The sequence below is a fragment of the Wyeomyia smithii genome, chromosome 2 (genome assembly GCF_029784165.1).
Source record: "Wyeomyia smithii strain HCP4-BCI-WySm-NY-G18 chromosome 2, ASM2978416v1, whole genome shotgun sequence".
Lineage (NCBI taxonomy): Eukaryota > Metazoa > Arthropoda > Insecta > Diptera > Culicidae > Wyeomyia > Wyeomyia smithii.
Genome location: NC_073695.1, coordinates 111557092 through 111583345, shown reverse-complemented (window position 1 = coordinate 111583345; position 26254 = coordinate 111557092). Strand labels below are relative to the sequence as shown.

General features: G+C 38.2%; 1 protein-coding gene across 32 annotated transcripts in view; it reads left to right on the top strand.

Moving 5' to 3' along the window:
• LOC129725319 (transient receptor potential cation channel trpm) overlaps window positions 1-26254 on the top strand; it is a 296317-nt gene that overhangs the window by 186380 nt on the left and 83683 nt on the right. For all 32 annotated transcript variants that reach the window (XM_055680978.1, XM_055680976.1, XM_055680972.1 and 29 more), the window contains one exon: window positions 16787-16949. In XM_055680978.1, the coding sequence (XP_055536953.1) occupies window positions 16787-16949 (163 nt within the window). The remainder of the gene's footprint in view (window positions 1-16786; window positions 16950-26254) is intronic.

Here is a 26254-nt window from a genome sequence, read left to right as displayed (position 1 = left end):
GCTATTTTTTGAGTATTTGGTAGATATTATCCCTTCGGTATTCTTCCCACGATAAAGTTTTGCTTTATCTTGGCAACAACACATTCTGTGCTGAATCCAATAAAATACAATCTGTCGCGGCCGTCTTATTCACTGAATGCGGAAACAGCTTTCACAGCGAGCAAACGAAATTGCTTGATGTTACAAACCGCAACACGATACGGGTTAAAGTCGTTGCGTGTTTGAGAGCACCATCGGTGTTTATTCGCTGTATACAAAAATCAAATGCGAATTGTGGAATAATTCGTCTGAAGAACATTAGAGAATGGTAAAACTGAACAGAAAGGCGTGGCCTATTTCGTAGTAACCTTCGGCTATAAAAGAGTGTATTTGTTAAAATCAGCTACATTCATTAGCCGGAAGGTAAGCTGGCTGGACCGTCCACAATGTTGACAGCAGTAGCAGCAGATATTAGCACTCAGCAGTAACAGCGGATTGCAGCGGGTTGCGCCTGTGGCTGCCTTTAAATCAAACAATTCACTTGCCCTGTGGTTGGTCACCATGTCTCAGAAGCAGAGCGGTTCTTCTCACATCTCAGCATGTATCGTCAGACTTTCATTATTGCCCCACTACTGAGGCAGCTTAAGGCAAATAAACAAGTATTTGAAGGTTAATCATTTTTTAACAACTCAAGCGAGCAATCTGTGCTGGAAACTAGCAATTTACTGAATGTGAAACAGCTTTTACAGCTCGTGTTTTCAGTGTCTTTATTCCCCCACTTTTGAGGCAGCACAAAGCAAGCGTTTGGAGACTTTATGACTCATTAATGAAACACTTACAACAATGCATTTGTTAATAGTGTGCGTAGTTCTACGTCAGTTATGCGGTCGTGTCTTGGATACAACCTCCTACTTTTTCCTTTCCGTTTCAAGCGTACTGCTCTACTATACCAAGCCTCTGTCCATCCTAACGATATCGCTCAGTGAATTGTAATTCACTGGAGAGAACTTTTTTTCGTTACTCATATCAGTTTTATTATAATAGGGACTTATTTGTTAGAAGGAGAGTCAACAGGAGTACTGTAGAATTCAGATTGAAGGAAGGGTACGTGGTGGGGAGACTGTGAATAAACTCATGGTAAAGTCCTTTGACAACCAAATGGTGCATCAGTTAATTGTGTGCGATCGCAATGAAAAACTAAGTTTCTCGATTAGATAGCTTGCCAAGAAGCAGCTCGAAATCCAGGAAGCGGGACAAAAACATATTTGCAGAAAAGAGTGAAAGTTTTTCAAATATTTATTTACTCACATTTTTGTTTGACCAATTTTTTGAACACCTGATCCACACCAGCTTGATGAATGTGTCAATGTGGATAATAACGTTTGCATGAAAAAGAATGGACAAGAATTACAGATTTTTCAACCCATGTGTCAACAGAAAGAAATTGACAGCTCTATCAGTCAAACTCTAACCGTGATGGCGAAAACAGAGAAACTCTCTATTCAGAAGTTCAAAGAACTGTATCTCACCGCGTCGAAAACGGACACCATGCGGCACTTTCCGTTCCGGCATCTACAATATCTTGGCACTATTGAACAACATCGAAGAGCAAACCCGGTTCCGGACAGCTGATGAATCTGAGCAACAAGAGCCTCCAAAGGATGCTGAAGAGGCAGACCGGGGGAGAAATGGCTACATCGTTGCGTGCGTTTACCAGGGAGGCCGGTGCACTGGCAAAACAGTGAAAAAGTACTAGCGTACATTAACATATATGTCAGGAAGCGGCAGTCCCGTCCACTGACCCCGGAGCTGCAGGCAATGACGCAGCGGCAGTGGCTGAATAAGATGGTGCAGTCGATTTTTTTTTAAGAGGGGGATTTGTTAGTAGCTTTAGTATTTATGATAAATATTAGTAAATAATGAGTATGTGTGTCCAATCACAAATGGTGACTTCTCAACACTGTTAGTAATTTGTAATTTTAATTGTTAGGATTCGTTTGCTTTCGCAATTAGGACTTATCATTCGTAGGGATTCAAACCTACTTGTCAAGTAAGGAAAGTAAACTTACAACTAACTTAAATGTTAACTTATTGGCTATAAAGAGAGCTTATCGTAGCAATTGAGGATTGCAACGATTTTTGTCGAAAATTGTTAATAATTTTATTTGACATAGCTTAAAATGGTTCAACACCAGTAAGTCTATGTAATTCGAGTGTACCAAACCAAGGAGGACGCTTCAAAATCATTTTCAGAATTTTATTCTGAATCCTTTGGAGCGTTTTTTTCCTTGTTGAACAGCAATTTGACCAGATCGGTACAGCATAAAACATTGTTGGTCTAAAAATTTGTTTGTAAATCAAAAGTTTGTTCTTTAAACAAAGTTTAGAATTCCTGTTAATGAGAGGATATAAACATCTCGTATATTTGATGCACTTGGCTTGTATCTACTACTACTTGTATCAATGTGCCCTTTGAAAATAAGTTTTTTATCGTAAATTAGTCCCAAGTACTTAACCTTGTCAGACCAACTTCAAATAACCCCATTCATCTTGACAACGTGATTATTGTTTGGCTTGAGGAAAGAAGCCCAAGGCTTATGAGGAAAAATTATCATTTGAGTTTTAGAAGCATTTGGAGAGATTTTCCACTTTTGCAAGTAGGAAGAAAAAATATCTAAACTTTTCTGCAATCGACTGCATATGACACGAAGGCTTTTCCTTTTTACGGGAATGCTTGTGTCATCGCAGAACAATGATTTTGTGCATCCTGGAGGCAAATCAGGAAGATCTGAAGTGAATATGTTGTACAGGACTGGGCTCAAGACAGAACCTTGAGGCACACCTGCTCTGACAGGAAATCTATCAGATTTTGAATTCTGATAGACAACCTGCAGAGTTCGATCAGTAAGATAATTTTTTAAAATTTTGATTAGGAAAATTGGAAAATTAAAAGTTTGCAATTTCGCAATCAATCCAGGGTTTGCAATATTCCCGGTAATCGATTTCCCGGGAAACGGGAATAAAAAATCGCATTTCCCGGGGATTCCCGGGAACCGGGAAAAGACAAATTTTTTAGCAAAATGAGATTTTTAATGAAGTTGATCAGTAAAAGGTAACAAAAAATTGTTTAAATTTCATTCTCAATTCGCATGAAAAACAAATGAAATACAAAACATATTCAAGTTAACATCAAAAATTCGTGATCGATTTTTGTAGCATATTTTTGCAGAAGAAGAAGATTAATGTTGTCAAACAATCGCGGCAGATCCGCTGACAATTTTCCGTTAAGCTCAAAAATCTTATTTCCTTCTGTAAAACTTTGCTCAAGTCTGCTGAATCACCGCTGATGTTCGATGTCTAGAATACTTTCAAATTACCGATTACAGCTTTTGCTACACCTAATTGAAAACTGGTGTCCAATTCGTTCAGTTTGTTGAAGAGAAAACTAAGTGTTAGGCAGGCATTGGACGCGGAAAATATTTGCTATATTCGGAACGGACTTTTTTAGCAAAATGTTTTTTAGTAAATATTTACTGTTTACTTGAGCGGTGGCAAACCTATTCGCTATTTTTTTTTTTTTAAATATATTTGCTATGCTATTGTGATTTTTTTTTAAATAAACTGCGTTTTAAATCTAGTTTTCATTGACAAAACAACATTTCAAACGCTTTTGGAGTTTATATCATTATTGATTAGAACGTAAGATTTCGAGGAAGAATTTTGGTTAATTAACTACGTTATTTCGCCGTTTCTGTTTCTTGTCACCGAGACCGAGACAAACCGGAAGGAAACGATAGAATACTAAATAATCAGTTCAATACGAGTCTAAATAAGTCAGTCTAAGAGCATTTGAAGGCTTACGTATTAACATGCAAAGATGATTTTTACGTTGAAATACTATACTGACTTTAAGTTTCATAAAATGATTTATTTCAGGTCGCACCAGTTTGACGTATTTAATTTTATTGCAATATTGCATAAGAAACAATAGTGAATCAGACAAAATTTTTCGCGAAACTCGGGAATCCCGGGATCCCGGGAATCAATATTTTTGTCCCCGGGATCCGGGAATCCCGGGAAAAGCTATTTCCCGGAAAATCGTTCCCGGGATTGCAAACCCTAAATCAAACCTTTATGCCAAACACTGTCGAATGCTTTTTCTATGTCTAAAAAAGCAGCTCCAGTGGAATAACCTTCAGATTTGTTAGCTCGTATCATATTAGTAACTCTGAGCAATTGATGAGTTGTGGAATGCCCATGGCGAAATCCAAACTGTTCATTTGCAAAAATTGAATTTTCGTTGATGTGTGACATCATTCGGTTAAGAATAATTCTCTCAAACAGTTTACTTATTGAAGAAAGCAAACTGATTGGTAGGTAACTTGAAACTTCAGCTGGATTTTTATTCGGCTTTAAAATTGGATTAATTTTTGCATTTTTCCATAATTTGGGAAAATATGCAATTTTGAAGCAGCAATTGAAAATTTTCACTAAAAATTCCATTGTGCTCTCAGGGAGATGTTTGATTAGTATATTAAAGATTCCATCGTCATTAGGTGCTTTCATATTTTTGAAATTTTTAATAATTGATTTAATCTCATTCAAGTTAGTTTCAATTATTTCTGCAGGTAAAAAATTCTGGGAATAAATTAAATCAAATTGACGTGTGACTTCATTTTCAATTGCACTCACAAAATTCAAATTTGAGTTATAAACACTCTCAAACTGCTGAGCAAGTCTTTGAGCCTTTGGTTCATTGGATATAAGAAAACGTTCACCATCTTTTAAAACTGGAATAGGCTTTGAAGGTTTCTTAAAAATCTTCGACAGCTTCCAAAAAGGTTTTGAATATGGTTTCAATTTTTCAACTTTAGTCTCAAAATTTTGATTTCTCAGAAGAGTAAATCTATGTTTAATCTCTTTCTGTAAATCTTTATAAATAGTTTTAAAAACAGGGTCACGAGAACGTTGATATTGACGTCTGCGGACATTTTTCAAACGAATTAGGAGTTGAAGATTTTCGTCAATTATTGGTGAATCAAATTTCACTTGAGCCTTTGGAACAGAATAATTCCTGGCATCAACAATTGCACATTTTAATGCTTCCAAAGCGGAATCAATATTCACTTCGTTTTGCAAATCAAGCTCATTATTGAAATTTCTCTCAATGTGAGATTTGTATCTTTCCCAATTAGCCTTGTTATAATTAAAAACAGAGCTCATAGGGTTTAAAACTGATTCATGTGATAAAGAAAAAGTTATTGGAAGATGGTCAGAATTAAAGTCAGCATGTGTGATCAAATCACTACATACATGCTTTGATCTGTTAGCACCAAATCAATTGTTGAAGGGTTTCTTACAGAAGAAAAGCATGTAGGACTATTCGAAGACAAAATAGAATAGTATCCTGAAGAACAATCATTGAATAAAATTTTGCCATTGGAATTACTTTGAGAATTATTCCATGATCGATGTTGAGCGTTAAAATCGCCGATTATAAAAAAATTCGAACGATTTCTGGTGAGTTTTTGTAAATCACCTTTAAAATAATTTTTGTGCTCGCGTGTGCATTGAAATGGTAAATATGCTTCCATTTCAATGCACACGCCAAATCCCAAGTTCAGTTTGAACTTCAATTCCCAAAGTTTCAATAACTTTCGTCTCAAGATGGGGAATAGCACGATGTTTTATTCGGCGATGAATAACAATTGCAACTCCACCGCCGGAACCCTGAATCCTATCATATCTATGAACCACGTAATTGGGATCATATTTTAATTTCATGTTAGGTTTCAAAAATGTTTCAGTAATAATTGCAATATGCACATTATTTACTGTTAAAAAATTAAAAAGCTCATTCTCATTGGCCTTCAATGAGCGAGCATTCCAATTTAAAATTTTGATCGGTTTATTTAAAATCATTGCTAAATTTCAAATTAGAAACAATATTAATTGTGAAATTTGTACCTATTTGAATGGCTTCAAACATTGATTTTGCCTGCAACATGGCGTTCATGAGATCGAACATTGCCTGTTGCAGAAAAGAAAGTTTACCTGCCGTAATATGCTCCAGGCAGTTGACATTAGAAAAAATGTTTTCGGTAGTAATGTTAGCTGGGGTAATAGGTGTACAATTATTTTCTAGCGTGTTTTGCTTACCCATATTAGCGGTCATTTTCGAATTACCAACATTAGGCGGTAGAATGTTCGAACTACCTGTAACCTGTGCATATGTTAAACGAGTATGCAAAGGAGTTGAGAAAGTGGGTGGTACTGGTACGCTTGGAGAATTTTGTTTTGAATTTTGTTTACCTTGCCTTGCCTTAACAATTGCTAAACGGGCTGGGCATTGATAAAAATTCGACATATGGTTGCCGTTACAATTCGCAAAGCGAAAATTTTTACTCTCTTTCACAGGACATGTGTCCTTTTTGTGAGAAGAGTCTCCACAAATGAGGCATTTTTGGTCCATGTTACAAAACTTTGAACCATGGCCATAACGTTGGCAAACACGGCATTGAGTGATATGCTTTTCACCTCCGCACGCCGTGTCAGAAACGGCATATTATGCAACTTCAATGCACCTCGGTTTTTTCGTCACCAAAAGTTAGTTTTGGGTCCAAGCTTTCAAATGAAATTGGTTTTAAAATATTCTATCGGGGAAAACTTAAATAAAATGAGTTTGATTTTTTTTTTTCAATGTTCTAACAATTTTCGCTCATTTATGAAGACACTAGGTATATTGTGATATAAGGTATAGTAACGATATAAACAATGTGTGCGTGTGTGTGTGTTTGTGAGAGAGAGAGAGAAGAGAGAGAGAGAGAAATAGAGAAAGAAATAGAGAGATAAAGAAAGATATAAAAAGGGTACTCGTTTGCGTAAACTTTCAATGATTGTTTGGCTCCAGTAGGACCTGAAAAAGTGCATAAAGACAACGAAAGTACACAGTTACAAAACCTTTCTATGCTGGCTGGGAATTTTTTTTGTTTAAGAGTGCACAGTTTTGTTTGCTCAGGAGTGTTTTGGGTAACTTAATTGTCTATCTGAAAAACTTGTTTAAAAAAACTGCGATGACCTTTTTTTAAAATCACCTCTTGTTTATAAATTGTTTTTTAAGACCTCAAAATCAATTCCGTCAATATTTTTCGATGAAAGTTTAGACACTTTCTAAAAGTAATCTTTTCTTTATCTCACAGTCATTAATTTTCTTTATGTCTAGAAATATGTACAGTTGCGTAGTCACAAAGGTTCATTGAATTTTGATAGGGCGCTGCCAACATCTGAACCTCCACAGCTTTGGCCCAAATTTTGCACAACGGTGTGAATTTGGCAACACAAGATTTGTATAATGAATACATTGACAAAGATCAAAACCAAAATATGTATGATATCCGAAAAATATCATAATGTTTTGGTAAACTTTGATTTCAAGCGAACGATCAGTTTTGGGACACAAAAAAACGTGGTTTATTTTCGTAAGCCGGTTCATATGAACAGCTCTTGAGAAGTTCGCTCATCCCTGAAGACACCGTCTTTTACTGGAACAGCTTATTCTACTACACTTTTCACTTTTTATTCACTTTCACTATTTAATTCTATCATTTTTCACTTTTCACTTGCAAATACGTATTTCGGCACTGACATAGTGCCTTCGTCAGTGTTTATTTGGACTGTGGAGAAAATAGCGAAACCCCAAGAATTTTATACCTAATTAGGTAAACGACGGGGGCAAATTTTAACTCAGAAAACGTAAACAACTTGAGTTAGGTAGAGAAATGTGCGGCCTGGTGATCCATGCCTTGTCGGGGAGTTTTCGGTAGAAATTTAAAAAGCCAAGAGAAATGATTACCCTGATCTCTGTTAAGGAGGGTAGCTGGGTTTAGTTTGAAAATTTCTAAACTTTCTGCGACATCTAATTTCCAAGGGGATGTTACTGATCGAACTAGACTAATGTTGTCGGTAGTCATAGCGTGATCTTCATGAAATATATGTTCGGCTATTTTGGATCTGAAATGGTGAGTTATTCCTTTTTCTGAGTCTTTCTTAGCCTTTACAAGTTCTGAAGTATGTTCCTTAAACCGGATGTCTAAATTTCTTTTTGTTTGGCCAATGTAAACTTTATCACAATGTGGACATGCAACTTTATAAACACCCGCCCTATGTAATTTGTAAATAGCTTATTCTAAAATTTAACCTATTTTGGCTCAGATGTTCGATATATCGAACAAAACGGCAGTATATCGAACTCAAGGCAATTGTCGCTTATAATAACAGCCACATTTTTTTTCCTGTATGGACTTCCTCACTGCGACCAAATCGTTGATTTATTGTGAGATATGCCCGGGTGTATGCTGTATCCCGCACTCCTATTTTTAGCAATACCGCTATTGAGAAAGTGGCATGCTTATTATTATTTTTGATCAGTGCTTGTGTGTAATGTACTTCCCCTCGTTTTACACGCTCACTGTTCTTCTCTACCGAGCCTCCTTCCTCCTGCCAAATATCGCCAATTATAATTCCCTGGAGAAGTTTCGTCGTGCGTCCTTCTGGCCAGTTTTATTGATAAGAGGGACTTATTTTTTGTTAAGAGGAAGTCACGCAATGGTACTATAGCATTCAGCGTAAAGGAAGGGTAAGTGTTGGGGAGCCTGAGAATAAACTCATACTTAAAGTCCTTATTTGACATCGAATGGCCTGATTCTAGTAAGATTCGAACCCACGACCATCCGCTTGACAAAGCGGATACTGTAAACTTGCGGCTACGCAGCTCCCCAACAGCCACATATGGAACCACAATAAATAAAATTGCATTGTCATAAAGATTTCGTATTATTTTTTCCTATCGATAAAAGTTATATTGTACACACTATTACACTGCTCAGTTCTCCCCTCCCTCTCCTCTCTCTTTCTCTCTCTCTCTCTCTCTCTCTCTCATCCACGCATACACACACACTTACACAGATATTGTTTACATCGTTACCATACCATTTGTTGCAGTTTATCTTCGTCTCCATATACGGGCAACAATGATGGAAAAAGTGAAAAAAATTTAAACTCATTTTATTTCAGTTTTCCCCGATAGAATATTTTAAAACCACTTTCATTCGAAAGCTTAGACCCCAAGCTAACTTTTGGTGAAGAGAAACCCGAGGTGCATTGAAGTTGCATAATATTCCGATTCTGACACGGCGTGCTCCGCCAAACTTTCGATATAATTCCCATTTTACACGCACGTTATATAAAGCATGTGCTTTTTCAAAAAAATTTAAGTTATTAACCTCACTGCGGTTAAAATGAATTAAATAATTTACAAGTGAAATTCCAGTTCGCTGACAGTTTTCGCCTCGTGATTTTTGTTTCATCAGAATTACTTGGGTAGGGGCTATACCAAGTAATTCTGTCAAAGTAATTTTGATCTTATCAACGGTTTGATCGTTGGTGAGACCTTCAATACGACCTTGAACGGCTTGGCGCTCTTAGTGTCATATGTAAAAAAATTATACATCTTTTCAGTTAAATATTGAATAAGACGATTCCAATCTTTCAATGTTTGGGCCAGTAAACGGCATTCGCCTCTTCGGCCAATTTGATAAGTAACTTTGACGTCGGAGAGAAACGTAGAAAGTTCTCTTTTAAAAATATTAATTTCAGAAGCAATAGTTACCACAATAGGTGTAACTTTCTCCTTTTTTACAGAATTTTCACTTTGAATAGTTTTTCTTTCGAACATTTCAATTTCGCCGGCTTCTTGCTCAGGCAGAATATCATATAAATTTTTACTGCATAAGCTAGTTTCAGAAAGAGATGCCTCTCCTTTTCTCCCCGTAGCGATGCGTGGTTTCTTTTTTCGTCCTGCCATTTCAGGTGATACGAAAAAAGTTCAAAAATAATATCAAATTGCAAGTATTGAGAAAGAAAGAAATATGTAGTCTTGAGAAAGACTGATGTAAGTTAACTTCCAGGTAATCTTTAAAAGACAAACTGACAAAACACAAACTTTGAAGCTATAGGCAGTCAAAAACCAGTCCACAAGCAACCGAAAACACGTCTGGCCTGTAGGACAGTTCAAGACGCACTGATGGTGCAGTCGATTTTCCCGCGAATTGCGACGTGATGATGGTGATGGACGACGATATCTAGTTTACCTGGGATGGCAACGACTGGCAGAGCATTTCTTATTTTACTTCCCCCACGAAGAAAGTGAGCTCCTAGGTGAACTTCATTTCACACACCAAGTTCCCCAAGAGGGTGCTGCTGTAGCTGACAATCATCTTTTGCTCCGAACTGGCCTCGAATGAAAATTTATAAAATTTATAGTTATAGTTCATCAAGAGACATCTGGCGTCGGCCCACCACTCGAAGCAATCGTTGGAGGAAATGGAGCGACTGAATATCGATGTGGTACCCAAGTCGGCGAACCAACCCAACGTCCTCCAGCTGCGTCCCATCGGGGATTTCTAAGCAAACCTGAAGAGTAAGATCTACTCCAACAATTTGAGCATGAGCATGAGCATTGACGACCGCACATCTCGTAGTTGCACCTCCTTGATTGACCTGAGCTAGTGAAGTTGCACAGAGAACCACATAGATAGCTTTTGGGATGTAATAGCATCTTCAATGTACAACAATTCAGTAACTCTTACTTTAGAAAGATCAATAACGGCGCCGGCCACGTCCTTACGGTCGTTAGGAAATAATAGGAAGAGGATTGTGAGTTCGACAAACGTTGTTATGAGAGTTCTGCATCTCTACGAATGTCATATGAAGGGAATTTGTGTTAGTATGATGGGGTAGGTAAAATCAGGATTCACCGTGGTAGGCAATACGATCAGATATTCCCAAATTTCGCGCACGAAGGATTAATTCTAAACCATATTATAAATCTGCAGATGCTAAAACTAAGCGCAACATTCAATGAGCTGATTCGTAGGCACCGATTTTGTGTCCTATGAGAGTTGGCTAGTTGGATGCACGATCTGCTGGTGTACGAGGAGACTGGAGAACGGTTGCCTAAGACAGAAGAAGCTGGACATCTTTAATTCGTTCGGCCCTAGACGGTTCGTTAGCTAAAAAAGTAAAAGTAAGTGCATGTTGGATTGGAACAGTTGCGGTTGAGAACTTTTGTAGCAGCTTGTGGTATGCCAATTTTTAGGACATATTTTGCACAAAAAGATATGCAAAAACACACATTGTAGCTCCCTAATGGCGAAGCCTGTGCTCAGACCAGCCATGTTTTTTTTCTTTTCATTCTCGCATATTTTCGGGCGGTCTAGTTCTGCCACTGATGTTGTGCCAATCACCGACGCCCGGGATGGCGGCTCCACACAGGACCCTACCTTACGACCCTTTGATTAGCGAACCGTCGCCAACGGCTTTACTTACTCATGCGATGGAAGGTGTGATCCCAGAGATTTTTCGCTTCAGCAAATCCCCCGTTGTCGGCTAGGATTAAATAGGGGAACTGCTCCATCATTCATCTCAGCCCATATATTCATCTCAACAACATGAAAACACAATTGAAAACAGGGAAAACGCATATTTTCTAACTAAACCAATCAGCTAATCCATGGAATGGATTCTTTTAAGTTCACTTTAGATTTCTCATAAAGTAGAAGAATCGACAACTCACTTAAAAGCTCTAAATTTGATATTATAGTCGGGCATCTGCACTCGAAAACTCATTTAATTCAATCACCTACCTCAGAAACCAAATCCGCGCATTGTTCTATACGGCTACAACGGGACTCGTTCAGCAGCCAACCAAAGTTTTTTTTTATCACTAGCGGACCATTTTTTATTTTAATCACTAAACAAAATCACTCACTACACTAAGAATACTTTAATCTTCGAAATGTTCACCTAAAATTTCCAAAAACAAGCTTGAATTAGCAGAAATATATGAGATGAATTTCTACAATTCCTAAATTTCAACTGTATGTTCTTTCATCTGTTTTCACTGCGTTATAGAAAATCAAAAGTTGCCAAATCAGTTTCTGTTAATACGAAAAAATCGTACTGAAAATGTTGAATTATTCCGACATAATAAACATAAATGGACAGCACTGTAGTGGTTACCTAGGTTACCATTTTGCACGTAAACAACTACAGCGGATTTCTAGGTAACCTACTACGACGAGCTGCGGCTACGTTCATTCATGATAATGTGATTCATTGTAGAATAACAGTGTGATGAATATGGGGGCGTCGTGAGATGAATGATTGAGCAGTGATTTAAGTTTTGAGATGGATATAGAAGCGTTGGGAAAAATAGTTTGTTTCACAAAACTCAGGATAAATCCAGCTAAGTTTACTAAATATACGATGTTGAACGATTTCATAAGAGCACGTAAGCGTAATTTGTTTATTTGTTCAATGATTTCGTGAAAATTTGGTGTTTAACATCGTGCATTCTTCGTGAATATCGACTTAATGAGATGAATAATGGAGCAGTTCCCCTATAGACCGGTTGGGTTGGTTGTGTGGGGATCACGCCACCCCATATCCAACAACACCTATGTTGTCGTTTGGATTCGAACCCAGGCCAACAGCGTGGTTGACGGAGATGTTACCATCTACAATAGGTCCTCCGACCATATTCTGGTTGACGGACGGTATTTCTTAGACGTCATCGATGTGAGGCCCAAAAGTTCGATTCGCGCTCGACTGGCGTACATATACAAAATTTGGCATAGTCTCTTTGGCAAAGTTGTAGATAATAATTTTATTCTTTCATAAAAAATGTACCTTATAGAAATGTGCTAAGTTTCAACCAAATCAAAAATGGTCGATTAAATTGGTTACCCGTTTTTTTGTGGAATGCTCAGCAGCTGTCGCGAGTCTACAAGAAGAACTGATATCATAAAATAACTTCTTTATCAAAAAGGAACAACTGTGAAAAATTTCAGTGAAATCGGAAATGGTCGATCAGGAACGATGTGTGAAGTAGCATGGAATGACTCAGCTGGACTCAGATGATCCTCCAAACCTGGAGGTGAAGAACTTTAAACCACCACTAGTTATTGACTAAGAAAGGAGATTGCTACAGGAGATTGTTTCACAGCTTTACTTCTAATACATCAACTTGGTTAAGGCTCACGGGAGCAAACATCACATGTTGGGACGAAAATGATGTGTTCTATTTTTGATTGATCCAGTAATAAATATGGTAACACTAGTCAGTAATGGTCGCTAAGTATAGATAATTGCAATCCATCATAGGGTTAAAAAGTTATAACCGTTTGGAATCTGGATGTTAGCAGGTTCATTTAAGCTTTCACAGAATGTTTCAGTCAGTGTGTCGAACAGTTGACATTTTTGCATGACACCGTATCGAAAAATACTGTTGCCTCTCTTGCAGACTGCGACAGCAGCGTTCAACTGTACGCTTCTCTATTTGAGAGAATCGTGTGACTTAAAGCCAACACGGACGGTTAACGATTCTCTTTTGTGCCGATCTCCAGCCGCTTCGATATCTCGACTGTCGCATTGTGCGAATGACAATAATTGGCAATCATGTGACAGTTTAGCACAGTAATAAGATGGAAAATTAATAATTACTATGTATGTACTGCCGAAAAATATCATCAATCGTGTACACCGGAAAATTTGAATCTCAACTTCTAAACCTTCTCATTCGAAAATAGTTCGCTGTAGCGAAAGTCTCATCCAAATTTTGCATATTTAATCAAAAACAGGACAATAAAAGCATGAATCTTACAAATTCAATTAACGTTCTCGTGCCCAAATAAAAATTGACGCTAAAAAAATTGATTCCACTTCAATTCGTAATAAATGCAATAAAAACTACAGCCAGCTACAGTCAATAACACACGATCTATACAATGACAACAATATAAAAAGAAGTGAGCGAGAGAATTGTTGTTCATATTGAATTCGTGACAAAAAGCAAGAGATAAAGCAGATCGTATGAAACTTCGGTAGCGGCTACTGTCGCGTAGTGTTTCATTCCACAGAGATAATCACAAAAATCTTGCTGCTGTCGTGTGAATACTGTAGCGTACCAGTACATTTCCCTACCCTGGTTTCAGTACAGAAAACAAAGTCGTTGTTGCACGTCAAAAAAGAGAATAAACACTAGAGGAAAAGACGATATTTTTTATTTTTGTGGAGAGATTTCTAGCATTAACTTTTTTGTTGTTTTTTTTTTATTTATTTAGGAACAACGCTTCAAATTTCAAACCTAATGGTTTTGAAGTTGTAATGCATCACTGTTTTTCAAACGGCGTAAGTTCACGGCATCTTTCTGTTTCGATTATGGCATATAGAGGTCCTTTGTTCAGACTCAGAAAATTCTTTTCATTACGTGTCAATAGCTTCAAACAGTGCTCCGTAAATATGTTTTTATCCATCGTTAAAACGAAAAGTAACATAGTAGCATTTAATCTTAGGTAACATACAAACAGAATCTCAGGTCAACAATGTCAGCACGCGTCACAATACCAAATAATCATTCGCTCCTTCAAAACAGGGTTCACGGAACAAGTAGGTACCGCATGATAACTATTAGCCAAACAACAAACATAAGTTCCAGCAACTGCCAGAAAAGAACCATTCCATGAAAATCATAAGAGGGTGTTTGTTTGCTTTTTATGTATCTTCTTCTTTTGTCGCGTGTGTCGTTGGGGTTGGGAAATTTCCCAATGTGGCAACTTATTTCTTGTGAAACGAAAATCGTAAGAAAACACGTTTGTCGAGCGTGGATTAGCTGGTGTCGATGTGTTTAGTATCAGCGAGAAACTCACGTGGGAAGACGGGCTTTAATACCTCGGTCAAACGTGTGTAGAATTCTGGTTGAAAATTTGTGAAGATTCTAAGAATACTCTTATTGCAATACACACTAGTACCTGTATTAGTTAAGTTTTTCGAAAGAGTTAGTAAAATACCAATTCCGAATAAAAAATCATTACAGCATCTGAATTTAACATAGTGCGTTTAACTAACTATCGGTTTCAACCTTTCAATATCGGTTAGCTTCACAGAGTCTCTCGACAGTATTGTATAATCCTTGTGGCGACCTCCATATGCTGTTATGCGTATGAATCCAAGTAACATACTGGCAGCTACTATTTTAGAATCCGTATGCATGGCTCTAATTCAGGCTATCATTGACAAACATACGTAAATTGCTTTTACTTGTGTATAAATTGAAGCCCACTATGCAGGTCTTTCTCTTCGGATAGGGTGCTTTGCAGATTTATTCAATTTCCGTTAGAAATAGCTACTAGAGTGTCATGACTTCACACATCCCAAGAAAAAAATGTCGACGGTGCGGTTAACATGTTCGTTCAAATTTCCCTTCTATTGAATATACTGTCAGTATGGAAAGTTCCAAACAGCGGCGAATAATCTGGCTATAGGGTAACAGGGGTATTTTGGCCAGCTTTGGGAAGTGTTCGCACAGTTCATTAAAAACAAATACAATTTTTCAACATAAATACCTACCCTATTATACCATTGTTAAAAGCTAAGTGTCTATTTTAATATACACCGTTCAACAATGCAATATATTGAAAAATATCCTAGAAATATCAAAATTTCTACGATGTACTAAAAACATATTTTGGTCCACTAAATTTTTACTTTGGCCCACCTTTATATCTACAGACTTGTATGGAAATAGTTCGGACTAATTATATTTAAGATCATCATCGGTATTTTTAGAGCAAAAATAGTGGGTTTGAGGAGGACATCCTTCTGCTGTGAATTTTTGTAAATTTTAGGTATCTAAAAATGAAATGATTTGGCTTATAGCGGTTTGACAGGCATTCTCATCTGATTTCATATCGTTGAATGTGATAAATTAAGAAGTAATTACCTGTAAATTGTCACAAGCTGCTTCTTTGTTCACGTGCAACGGCCGAATGGTAATCAAAGAGATGTCAAAACTTGCCATGGCCAAAATAAGTTTGCTTCAGAAAGAGGCAAACATATTTCGGCCATGCGTTTAACCACTTTTTCAACTTTTTCCAACATGTTAGAGTATACAAACTATTTCTATGACATTTTATTGATGTTACTACAACAACGAATTGTTTCAAAAGCATACATATTTATTACAATAGCTTCCGGACGTTGACTTGTATATTACCACTTCCTCTTGACTTTGGGTTGACTCAGCCATGACTTTGAATATGTATGAGCTAATTTCAAAATAACACTACCTAGAGCCAGTTTTTCGCCAAAAATTATAGTGTAGTATGATTGTTAGGTGTGTTATTCAATGTTGCATGCATAGTTTTCTAATATTCATTGAATTTATCAGATAAAATGCGTAAAATGTTACCGGGTGGGCCAAAATATGCATGTGGGCCAAAATACCCCCGTTACCCTACGTAGGTATTAAACAATTCCTTCTCTTATCTTGTTCTTGCTCAGATTTACAGCATATCAACTAGACGGCAATCGTGTTCTACAGAATCACAGTACAGGCTTGAGTCTGCAGAATGTTAAATTTTAATTTGGTTTGTTGAAAACATGTCTATGACATTCTAATAAAGAATTTTTTCTCTGCGGGGGCGGCTACCCACTTCTACAAAACAACAATATTTACTCGCATGCCAAAGCAACAGGCAATTTCTCTAGCTGTACCTGTTGCCAAGCTTAGAGCTCAATAAGCTTCCAGTTTCATTTGCAATGCAAGGAGACTATTTACACAACATGCTACGTAACTGGCAATCTAACATTGGCTTCTTGCTGCTTGAACATTATTTGCGCTTTAAGCACAGCGCTGTGCGAAGTTGTGAATGTTTCCATAAATGTGTGGTTTTCCTTCGTCACATTGCAGATGCTGTTGCGGCCAGGAGCGACGAACCCACCAGCTGGTGCCGGGTATCGAGCCGGGGATCGCGGGCGATTTGTGGCAGCCACAAAAACATACCCGACCACAGCCGACCGATGCTTACGGGACGATCGAGTTTCAGGGCGGTGCGCATCCTACGAAAGCACAGGTAAGAAGATTGTTTTGAATTTATGCTCCTACACGGTGCTCCCACAGACCGTTATTATCAAACAAAAAATACCATCAAAACGGTGAACGCCAGTTTGTTCGTTATGATGTCTTTCATCTCTGGGTAAATTTTTGAAAAAAACCGTTGGTAGCATTTTTGAGTTATGTCCGTTTTATGTTAAAATGGCCGATATTCTTAGTAAATTCATACATACTGGACCAGTTATTGGTTTTAGACTCTCCGATTTCAATGGCACTTTGTAGGTATAGATATTTTGCCCTCCTATGAGCAATTTGCATAACCAAAAAACAAGCCTAAGCTTGGAAAAGGGCGTAACTTCTTCATCTCAATAAAACTCATATAATCCAGCGGTCAAAAGTTTATTTCAAATTATGTTGTAGTTATTGAAGAAAAAACTCAAACTGTAGTAGGCGTTGAAAATTGACAGGAATCTCAACAGTTTGCGTTGAAAAATTTGAATGATAGTAGGCATCATTGTTTGTCTGTCTATATGTCTGCCTAATTACTAAGGACTCAGAAATTACTGAACCGACAGCTGTAAAAATTTGCTCTTAGGGGTTTTCGAGGTAAAACTGTAATGAATATGTTGGTATTGCTCTCATTCGCGTTGTCAAGGGAGTAGGGTATTGGTACTCTGTAAACTTAAAAACGTCCTCCACGATAGCTGTGCAAATTTTATATACAAAGGTTTTTAGGTATGAGGCGGGGTTTTACGACATTACTGTGTAATCTGAGACATTGTTATATCTCAGTGGCGTAGTACAGTAGTAGTTGGAGGCGAGTACGGGTAATGCTATCATTTATTAATTAATAATTTGATTATTTCATTCGTTACATAGAGATCCCAAAGCAACAGATTTCGTCTATCTCATTAGCGTGGGCAGGAAAGGGGTGCATCAAGGATAAATTGATTCTTAGTAAACTTTAAAATACCAAACTCGACCATTTTTCAATTTGTAAACGTTTATTTTTAAATTCGAGCTGAATTCCCGTGCAAACAATTTGGCGGTATCACAGTGGCGTAGTTAAATGTTATATTTTTAGGTAATGGTTTAATTTCAACCTTATCTTCGGTACAAGCAGTCGAATTCTGCAACCGAAAAACTAAGTTGAAAAGGATCTATCTATTTAAGGTTTATTGTTTATGTGTATGTTAAGTTTAATTCGGATGAGCGACCTCTCACTATTATAATTTATATTGAAATAAGGAAGTTACGCCCTTTCCAAAGCTTAGACTTGTTTTTTGGTTTTGTAAATTGCTTAGAGGTTGGCAAAATATCTACACGCAAAAGTTGGATGGTGCGAAACCAGTACAAAATTGTGCGTTTTTAGCGCAATTGTTGATGTAATTCGAAACCAGTACAATGATTGCGTGTTGGGCATAACGCAATTAATGCTCTAGCGTTTCTCAAATGTATTTGGCAGCTCCAAACTACTACACCTAAACAGTTTCAACTGGTATCAAGCAGCATTGCAAAGCGAGCGAGAAGCAAAACCATTCTCCTCCTTTCTGCTTGAGGACGAGACATATGCTACGCTTTTCAAGTCTTTTGCACACACGCTTTCGAGATACTTTTTCTTCTTCATGCATTTCTCTGAATAGCAGCAAGCACGCACCGACAGTATGAGTGAGACTAACAACACTGGTATCAAGTATGTTCAGCACGGGTGTCTCGCTCATTTCGTGAAGCAAATAATAATCCATGAGTAGCAGTCACTAATACACTCGACGTGAGAAATAAAGTGTCGGTATATGATACATATTCTGATTTCATTCTATGTCAATGTATTCGCAGTACAACCGTTGCGTTATGCGTTTCACACATTTATTGTGCGATTTCTGTGCAACATTTGTGCGAATCGGGAAGACACAACGATTGTACAAGACTTCAACTTTTGCGTGTATACCTACCAAGTACTATTGAAATCTGAGAGACTAAAACCAATAACTGGTCCAGTGTGTATGAATTTACTAAGAATATCGGCCATTTTAACATAAAACGGACCTAACTCAAAAATGCTACCAACGATTTTTTTTAAAATTTACTCAGAGATGGAAGACATCATAACGAACAAACTGGTGTTCACCGTTTTGATGGTATTTTTTGTTTGATAATAACGGTCTGTGGGAGCACCGTGCCTAGGTATCGAGTAAGTCTGAACGGCTGACAAAGTCTTAGCAATGGGAATATTTTACATCAGTTTATAGGTATTTTCATCAGCTTTATTATTCTAATTTAACGCTCAGTTCACCATGAGTGTTCCTCGGTTAATGGAGAATGATGAGTTTTGTAACGCTTTCATGCACTTGATAACCACTTCACCATTTACCAGTGCCAAATTAGTTAACATGTACTCGCGGTTGTAGATGAAGGTATTATAATTTTGCCACCAATTAATTATTTCAACTCAGAATCTGAAAATAATAACATTGCCATGACTATCACCGCACCCGACAAACGACGAATCTGTCAGGCTAACCTCGGCGTGGAACTAAGTTTAAGCAGCTTATGCAGTCTCTTGTGCGTTGAGATAATGAATGATTTGGTGAACTTACCCAATCGAGGGTGACTATTTCAATTTCGCCGGAGGTATATAAGGAGGTCTATAAAACAGACATTTCGGGATTATTAAAATTGTCCACTATGTCTCAAATATCTAAAATGTCCAAAATGTCTCAAATGTCTAAAATGTCTGAAACGTCTAAAATGTATAATATGTCCAAAATGCCTAAAATGTCAAACAGATTTACTCGGTCAATGGCCGTTTGTCCCCAATTCAGCGGGCACCCGGTCCTCTGCTTTATCTGATTCACCCATCTCGCTCTTTACGCCCCTCGTCTTGTTACTACAGGAGTTGAGGCGTACACCAGTTTTACCCAACGTATCCTTCCAACTTTAGGCACTTTCTGAATACTGGGTTCACCGGAAAGGTGCGCAAGCTCGTGGTTTAACCTGGCCACCAAACTCCGTTCTCCTGCACATCGTCAATAATGGTTCTTAACACCCGACGTTTGAAAGTCCGAGTGCTTGCAAGTTCTCATCGAGCACTATACACGTTTCATGCCCGTAGAGATAACCTGTATTATTAGCGTTAGAACACACTTGGTGTGGGGATTCAAGTTTTGTGACCGTAGTTTTTCATGAAGCCCATAGTACGCCCGACTTCCTTCGATGATACGCCTTCCAATCTCAAGGCTGGTATCGTTGTTCTCAGTTACCGAAAAGCCGAGGTACACAAACTAGTCGACCACCTTGAACTCATCCCCGTCGATTGTTACCGTATTGCCTAATCGTGACCTGTCGTGTTCGGCTATGTTTATATACTTTGTTTTAGGCGGGTTAATATTCAATATGATCCTTCCTGCTTCTCGTTCCAGTTGGGTATACTAGTCTGCCACCGACTGAAATTTTCTACTGACAATATCCACGTCATCCGCAAAGCAAATAAACCAACCCGATCTGTTGGAAACCATACCCCGCATGTCTCATAACAACCTCTAGCGCGACGTTAAATATTAGGCAGGAGAGACCATCTGTGGGAATCGAAGAAGTCCGATGTTCCACCAGAAATCCTCACACGGCGCTTCACGTGCTCCATCGTAACCTCATCAGTCTTGTCAGCTTTTGCAGAAAACCGTTTTGGTCGGGAATTTTCCATAGCTCTTGTCGGTATATAGTGTCGTATGCGGCTCCAAAATCGACGAAAAGATGGTGTATAAGGACGCTGAGCACGCGACACTTCTGGAGGATTTGCCGCAGTGCAAAGATTAGGTCAGTCGCAGATTGTCCTTTCATGAAGCCGGCCTGGTACTTTGCTACAAATCTGCTGGGTAATGGTGACAGCAGTTGGAAGATGTCATGGGAAAACACTTTGTAAGCTGTTCTGTCTCCCAGATTTCGACGATCAGCCGATGCATCGAGCTGGCCAATTTGTCGTGGCTCATTTTTATAAGTTCTGCTACGATGTCGTCCTTTCCGACCGATTTGTTGTTCTTGAGCTGCCGGATTGCATCCTTAACTTCGCTTATTGTTCGGGGTGGCACATCTTCGTCGTTCGTTGTACCGACCACGTCTCTTCCGATTCTGTTGTGGTTTCCTGCTTGCACGTCATTCAGGTGTTCATTTCACCTTTCGCTCACCTCACGATCATCCGTCAAAATACCTCCATTTTTGTTGTTCAAAACGGATAGTTTTTGGCGTATCATATCACTTGGTAGTGGTCCTAATCGATGTTAACACCTCAATGTGCTATGACGTTGATAATGTCTGAGATGTGCCGATCATCTATTGAAACGTGGTTGATTTCTGTTTGTGTTCTATTTCGTGATCTCCAGGTGAATCTTTGGTAGAAGCTCTATTGGAAGAGGGTGGCACAGTCGATTAGTCTGATGCCATTCTCATTCGTCAGTTGGTGTGCGCTTTACTCTTCCTCTGGTCAACTTGAGCATTATAATCCCCGACGACGATCTGGGTTGGGCTGCGCGTAAAAGTCATTTTTGTCGTCATCGGTGCTTCCGAGATGTGGCACCACCCTAATAATGATGAACCGCCTCAATAAAGGCTGGTAGGACATAACAATAGCATGACAGATTGTATAGTCGAGTTGCGCGCAGTACATGCTTGTACAGAGATGCGTAGCAGCACTTGGAACCATGATATAGTGTTTCACTTTAGCAATCGCTATCGGACCATAAAAATAATATAAATATAACAGACTAAGTTACACTGAATAAATTACTTTTGGAATCAGAGAGAACTAAAGGTATTAGTTTATTTAGTATGTCGATTCAACAGGTTATGGGCCGATAGAACACATAGTTCGGGGTACATATTCTTTTTTGATACTCAGGTGATAATATGTATCACTGAGTAAAACTCTAGGCGGTACTTGTGCTACTAGATCTTGCTTTTTGTTTTTGGTCTTGGTGAAGACCTAAAACGAGGTCTTCATCGGAAGGCACCTGTAGCCCGCAGGGTATTTTCAGATACTTTCAGATACTGGATAGTAATGAAAATAGTGCAGTTTGCGAAGAAGGAAATGGCAACTCCAACTACCACCGTTTTCTCATGGATCTGTTCATGGCCCACGATCAGGAGATTGAGACGGCAGGTAACGTCATCTCAGCAAGCGAGAAGATTAATACGCCCGGTTGATTTGGCCAACATGTCGCTGGCTGACATTCGGATCCTGTTCCTGGAAGCCGAGGAAGGCAGAGAAGAGCAGCCTGAGCCTAAGAGGAGGAAAGAGACCCGAAAGTGCTTCGAATGTGGCAAGGTGGGCCACACAAGGGCGAAATGCTATCGCTTGCTGAACAGGGGTCGGCAAATGTTGCTCTGATGAGTGTAACTGAGAGGGAACAAGTCCCATCATAACGCAACGGGGCAATAACCAGCTCGTAGAGTCCGGTGATGGGAATTATCCCAGCTGGATATCGACGAGAGAAGTTTACGGTTGAACGCGGCTTGGTCGTTGGACCGAAACGGGTCGCAGAACCTACACACTTGAATATTTTCACCGAAGACGGTAAGATGAATTACTGAGACTTCAACAGCAGAGAGCTTACCGAGAAACTCATGAAACAATTCCAAAACTTGTTTCAATATGCTGAATACTCGGAAATTTCAACGGTCAAATTATGACGAGAACTTCGGTAAAATTTACTGAAGTACGTATTTTGCGATCTGTTTAGATAACTCAAATCGAAACGATCAAATATACAAATAAATTTAATAATTATTAAGTCAGCTGATTCAACTCAACAAAGCATTGGTAAACACAGGAGAGTTGTATTGCTTCCAGGAAATAATGTTACATTTATCACTTTGGAACTTCCATCCTGCGAAGCGAGATGATAACCTGAAATTGAGTGAAGAAAGAATCAATCGTTTTCTTCAAATATTGTTTGCAGCAAAATAACAAAATCTAAGAAAAAAGTTATAATACACAACATTTCCACTCTGAGAAAAAATATTGTATACTCAATATTTTAGTTAATCTGAATATTGCCATTTTTTCCATAAAAATAATCAGCCGCAAAACCTAAAAAACTACTCCGAAATACGAACAAAACTGATAGTGGAGCACTTGTTATTTGACAGTTATGTTTTTCGGAATCTCGGTAAGATTCGCTCGACGAAATCTCGGTTAAATGATGTCAAAGTTCCGAGATTCGGTATTTTAGTTTGCTGAACTCGGAAATTTTCTGTTTTCGGGATTTTTCCGGTAAATCAATTTACAGTATTCCGGTAAACACGTTCGGTGTCCGATTTCTCAGTAACTTTTTTACGGAACAACGGTTAACTAAAATGTTTTTAAGTAGTTCGGTGTTTTACTTTACCGAAAAGACATTATGCAGTTAAGCGTGTACAGCACTTTAGCAATCGCTATCGGACTATGTATAAAATGAAACACAATATCATTGTTCCGAGTGCTGCTACGCATCTTTGTAGAGGCCTATACAGCGCGCAACACACACGAATATACAATTCGTCATGCTATTCTTGAGTCCTGCCAGCCCTTATTAGGGCGGTTCATCATTTTTAGAGTGGTGCAGAAATTGATAATTAAACACTTCCCCTCAATTTCGTAATTGTAGACTTGTCATCATTCTCTCGATTCTTGGTAATGGCTTGGTGAGAATGTCCGCAAGTTGATCTTCGCTCCTTATTTTTTACATACATTTAACACTAAAGTTGAAAAAAGGTCTTTAATCCTTAACCTGTACATTCTAGAACAGTTTTGCCCCTACCCTTCATTATTCATCTCAACAGCTTGGTGCACCTATATTCATCTTATTTCTCTCATTTGTCTAATTCACCATCAAATTTTTACAATTTTTTGAAAGTAAATCTATTTGCTTCTCGATTTTCTCAAGTGGCTGAAAGTTTTACGTTGAAGTCAAAAGTAATTTTCATCACGAAGCATATTTTTCAATTGATATTTTTTTATTTTCCTAATAACTAAATAATATTTTTATGTTTTTTTATGGCATATGTAAGTCTTTCAAGTATCATGCATTTTGTTCTCCAAAAAATTGAAACCGCCCTAAAAATTTTCCTCGTATAATATATATAAAAAACATGAAAATTCCCCTGGCGTTAAAAATACACATTTTCATGCAAAAATAACATCAAATTCGGACTCAGCGTCCCAAAATTATGTAAAAACCATGTATTTTCCATGATTTGAAGACTTTTTTTTTGCTTGGCCAGCATTTGTATGGAGTCGCCCCACTGTGCATGGTTCCAGTTCTACCAGGACAAAGTGTTCATGGATGTCGTGTCCCAGGCGGAATACAGGAAGATCCCGAGCCGGTGAAAATACTTGACCAAACCTCGAATCCTTTCGTTTCTAATAAGGACTCTTAAAGAATATATTCATTCATATGAAATAAAAGACATGAAGTAAAAAACCGAACATTTTTACTATTTTAACACTTTATAACGTTTTCATAGCTATAGATGAAGAAAAAAAAAACGTTTTCATATCAATAAACATGGTTCAATTGTTCTGTTTTATCCAAGATAAAACTTAAATCTTTCATCGGAACAAGGAAAACGAATTTGCCTGATGAGTGTTTCTATTCGCCCCATTGCAGAAACATGCAATACTTTTGCAATAAATTAATGAATTGCTCATTTTATCAAAATGAAATCACAATGAAATCAAAATCTTGATAAAGGGGGGCAAATCCCACGTTTCAAAACTTTCTAGAACATTCCAGACATTACAGTATTTTTTGTACACTGCAAGATATATCGGGAACTGTTTCTTCTTACCCCGTTTTACGGTACTTAGTTCGTTTTCGTTATTTAGGCCCTAACCGATTGTTCCGGTCGGTAAATAACGTTATTGCGTTCGTTGCTTCTATTATTCAATGGTGCGGGCTTCCAAGGTCAGCGACCAACCTCACTATGCCGTTGTTTAAAGTCCCGGGCACTACCAGAACTTGGAATGAACGCTGCGTAATCACGCTTCCGTTGATATTGATCCCAAGAAACTCCCTTCCGAGGGGGTCCCACTCCCTGTCAGCATGCAACCAGCAGTTCCACCAGGGTTGGTTACCCGGTCTTTCCAATAGTTATGCGCACATCAGTTGGTACCGCGAGAAGGTAGGGTTCGGTAGCTGGAAGGCTGAGGTTCACTAGTGGGAACTGTTTTGCGTCTTTGCTAAATTGTTTCCAAGGCTTTTTTTCTTTGTGTGGACTCATCACGGCGACCAGAGACATTTGATCTATTGTGACACCTGGGGGTGTTTTCTGTATTCCGCACTTCATATTATTGGCCAGTATCATTATTGAAGTAAATGATACGCTTTCCCTTAATATCCGTTCTTGTGTGTGAGATTTTACCCTTCCGTTTCAATCTTACTGCTCTACAATACCGAGCCTCTTTCTTTCCTACCAATATCGCCAAATTATAATTCCCTGGAGAGAGACTTCACCTTACGTTCCTCCCTGGCCAGGTTAATTTTAAGAGGGGCTTATTATGTCAAGAGGAAGGAGTCTTATCGAAACCTCGTTCCTCCTACCAACACCGCGTCACAATTACAATTCCCTAAAGAGGCAATTAATGCATTACCTCTGGTCAGTTTTATTTTAAGTAGAACTTTTGTCAAGAGGAAGGAGTCTTATCGAAACCTCGTTCCTCCAATCAAGATCGTGCCGTAATCACAATTCCCTGAAGAAAACTATTATACCATACCATACTCATACCAATTTCATTATAAGAGGGACTTATTTTTGTTAGGATGAAAGTCAGCAGGGATACTATAAAATTCAGCTTGAAGGAAGGGTATGTAGTAGAGAGCTTGTGATTAATCCCATGTTGAAGTCCTTTGACAACCAAATGGCCTGATTCTACTAAGATTTGAACCCACGCCCAGCCGCTTATCAAAGCGGCCTCTGTAACCTAGCGGCTACGAAGCTTCCTTAGAGCCGTAGTTGCTTCAGCAAATTTGATCCATTGATTATTTCCCTTTCTGTAGAAGTTGCAATTGTTGTCGCAAAATTCACCTAAAATTGTAAAATGAATTTCCGTTTTTTTTATTTTTCATATACAAGTTCTTTTTGTACGGCAAATTTGTAGCACATTCTATATGAATCAACTTTGTAGAATAGAGCTACTTCTATCTGCTTATTTAAATGGACTTTTGTGAAGTTTTCTATTCAAGGCCTAAAATTTCTCTGGTTTTTGCCGATTTTCAATAAAATAACGCACTAATTTGCTAACAGCTATCTACAAAATCTACAAACATCTGCAGAAAAATTAATTTCTATAAG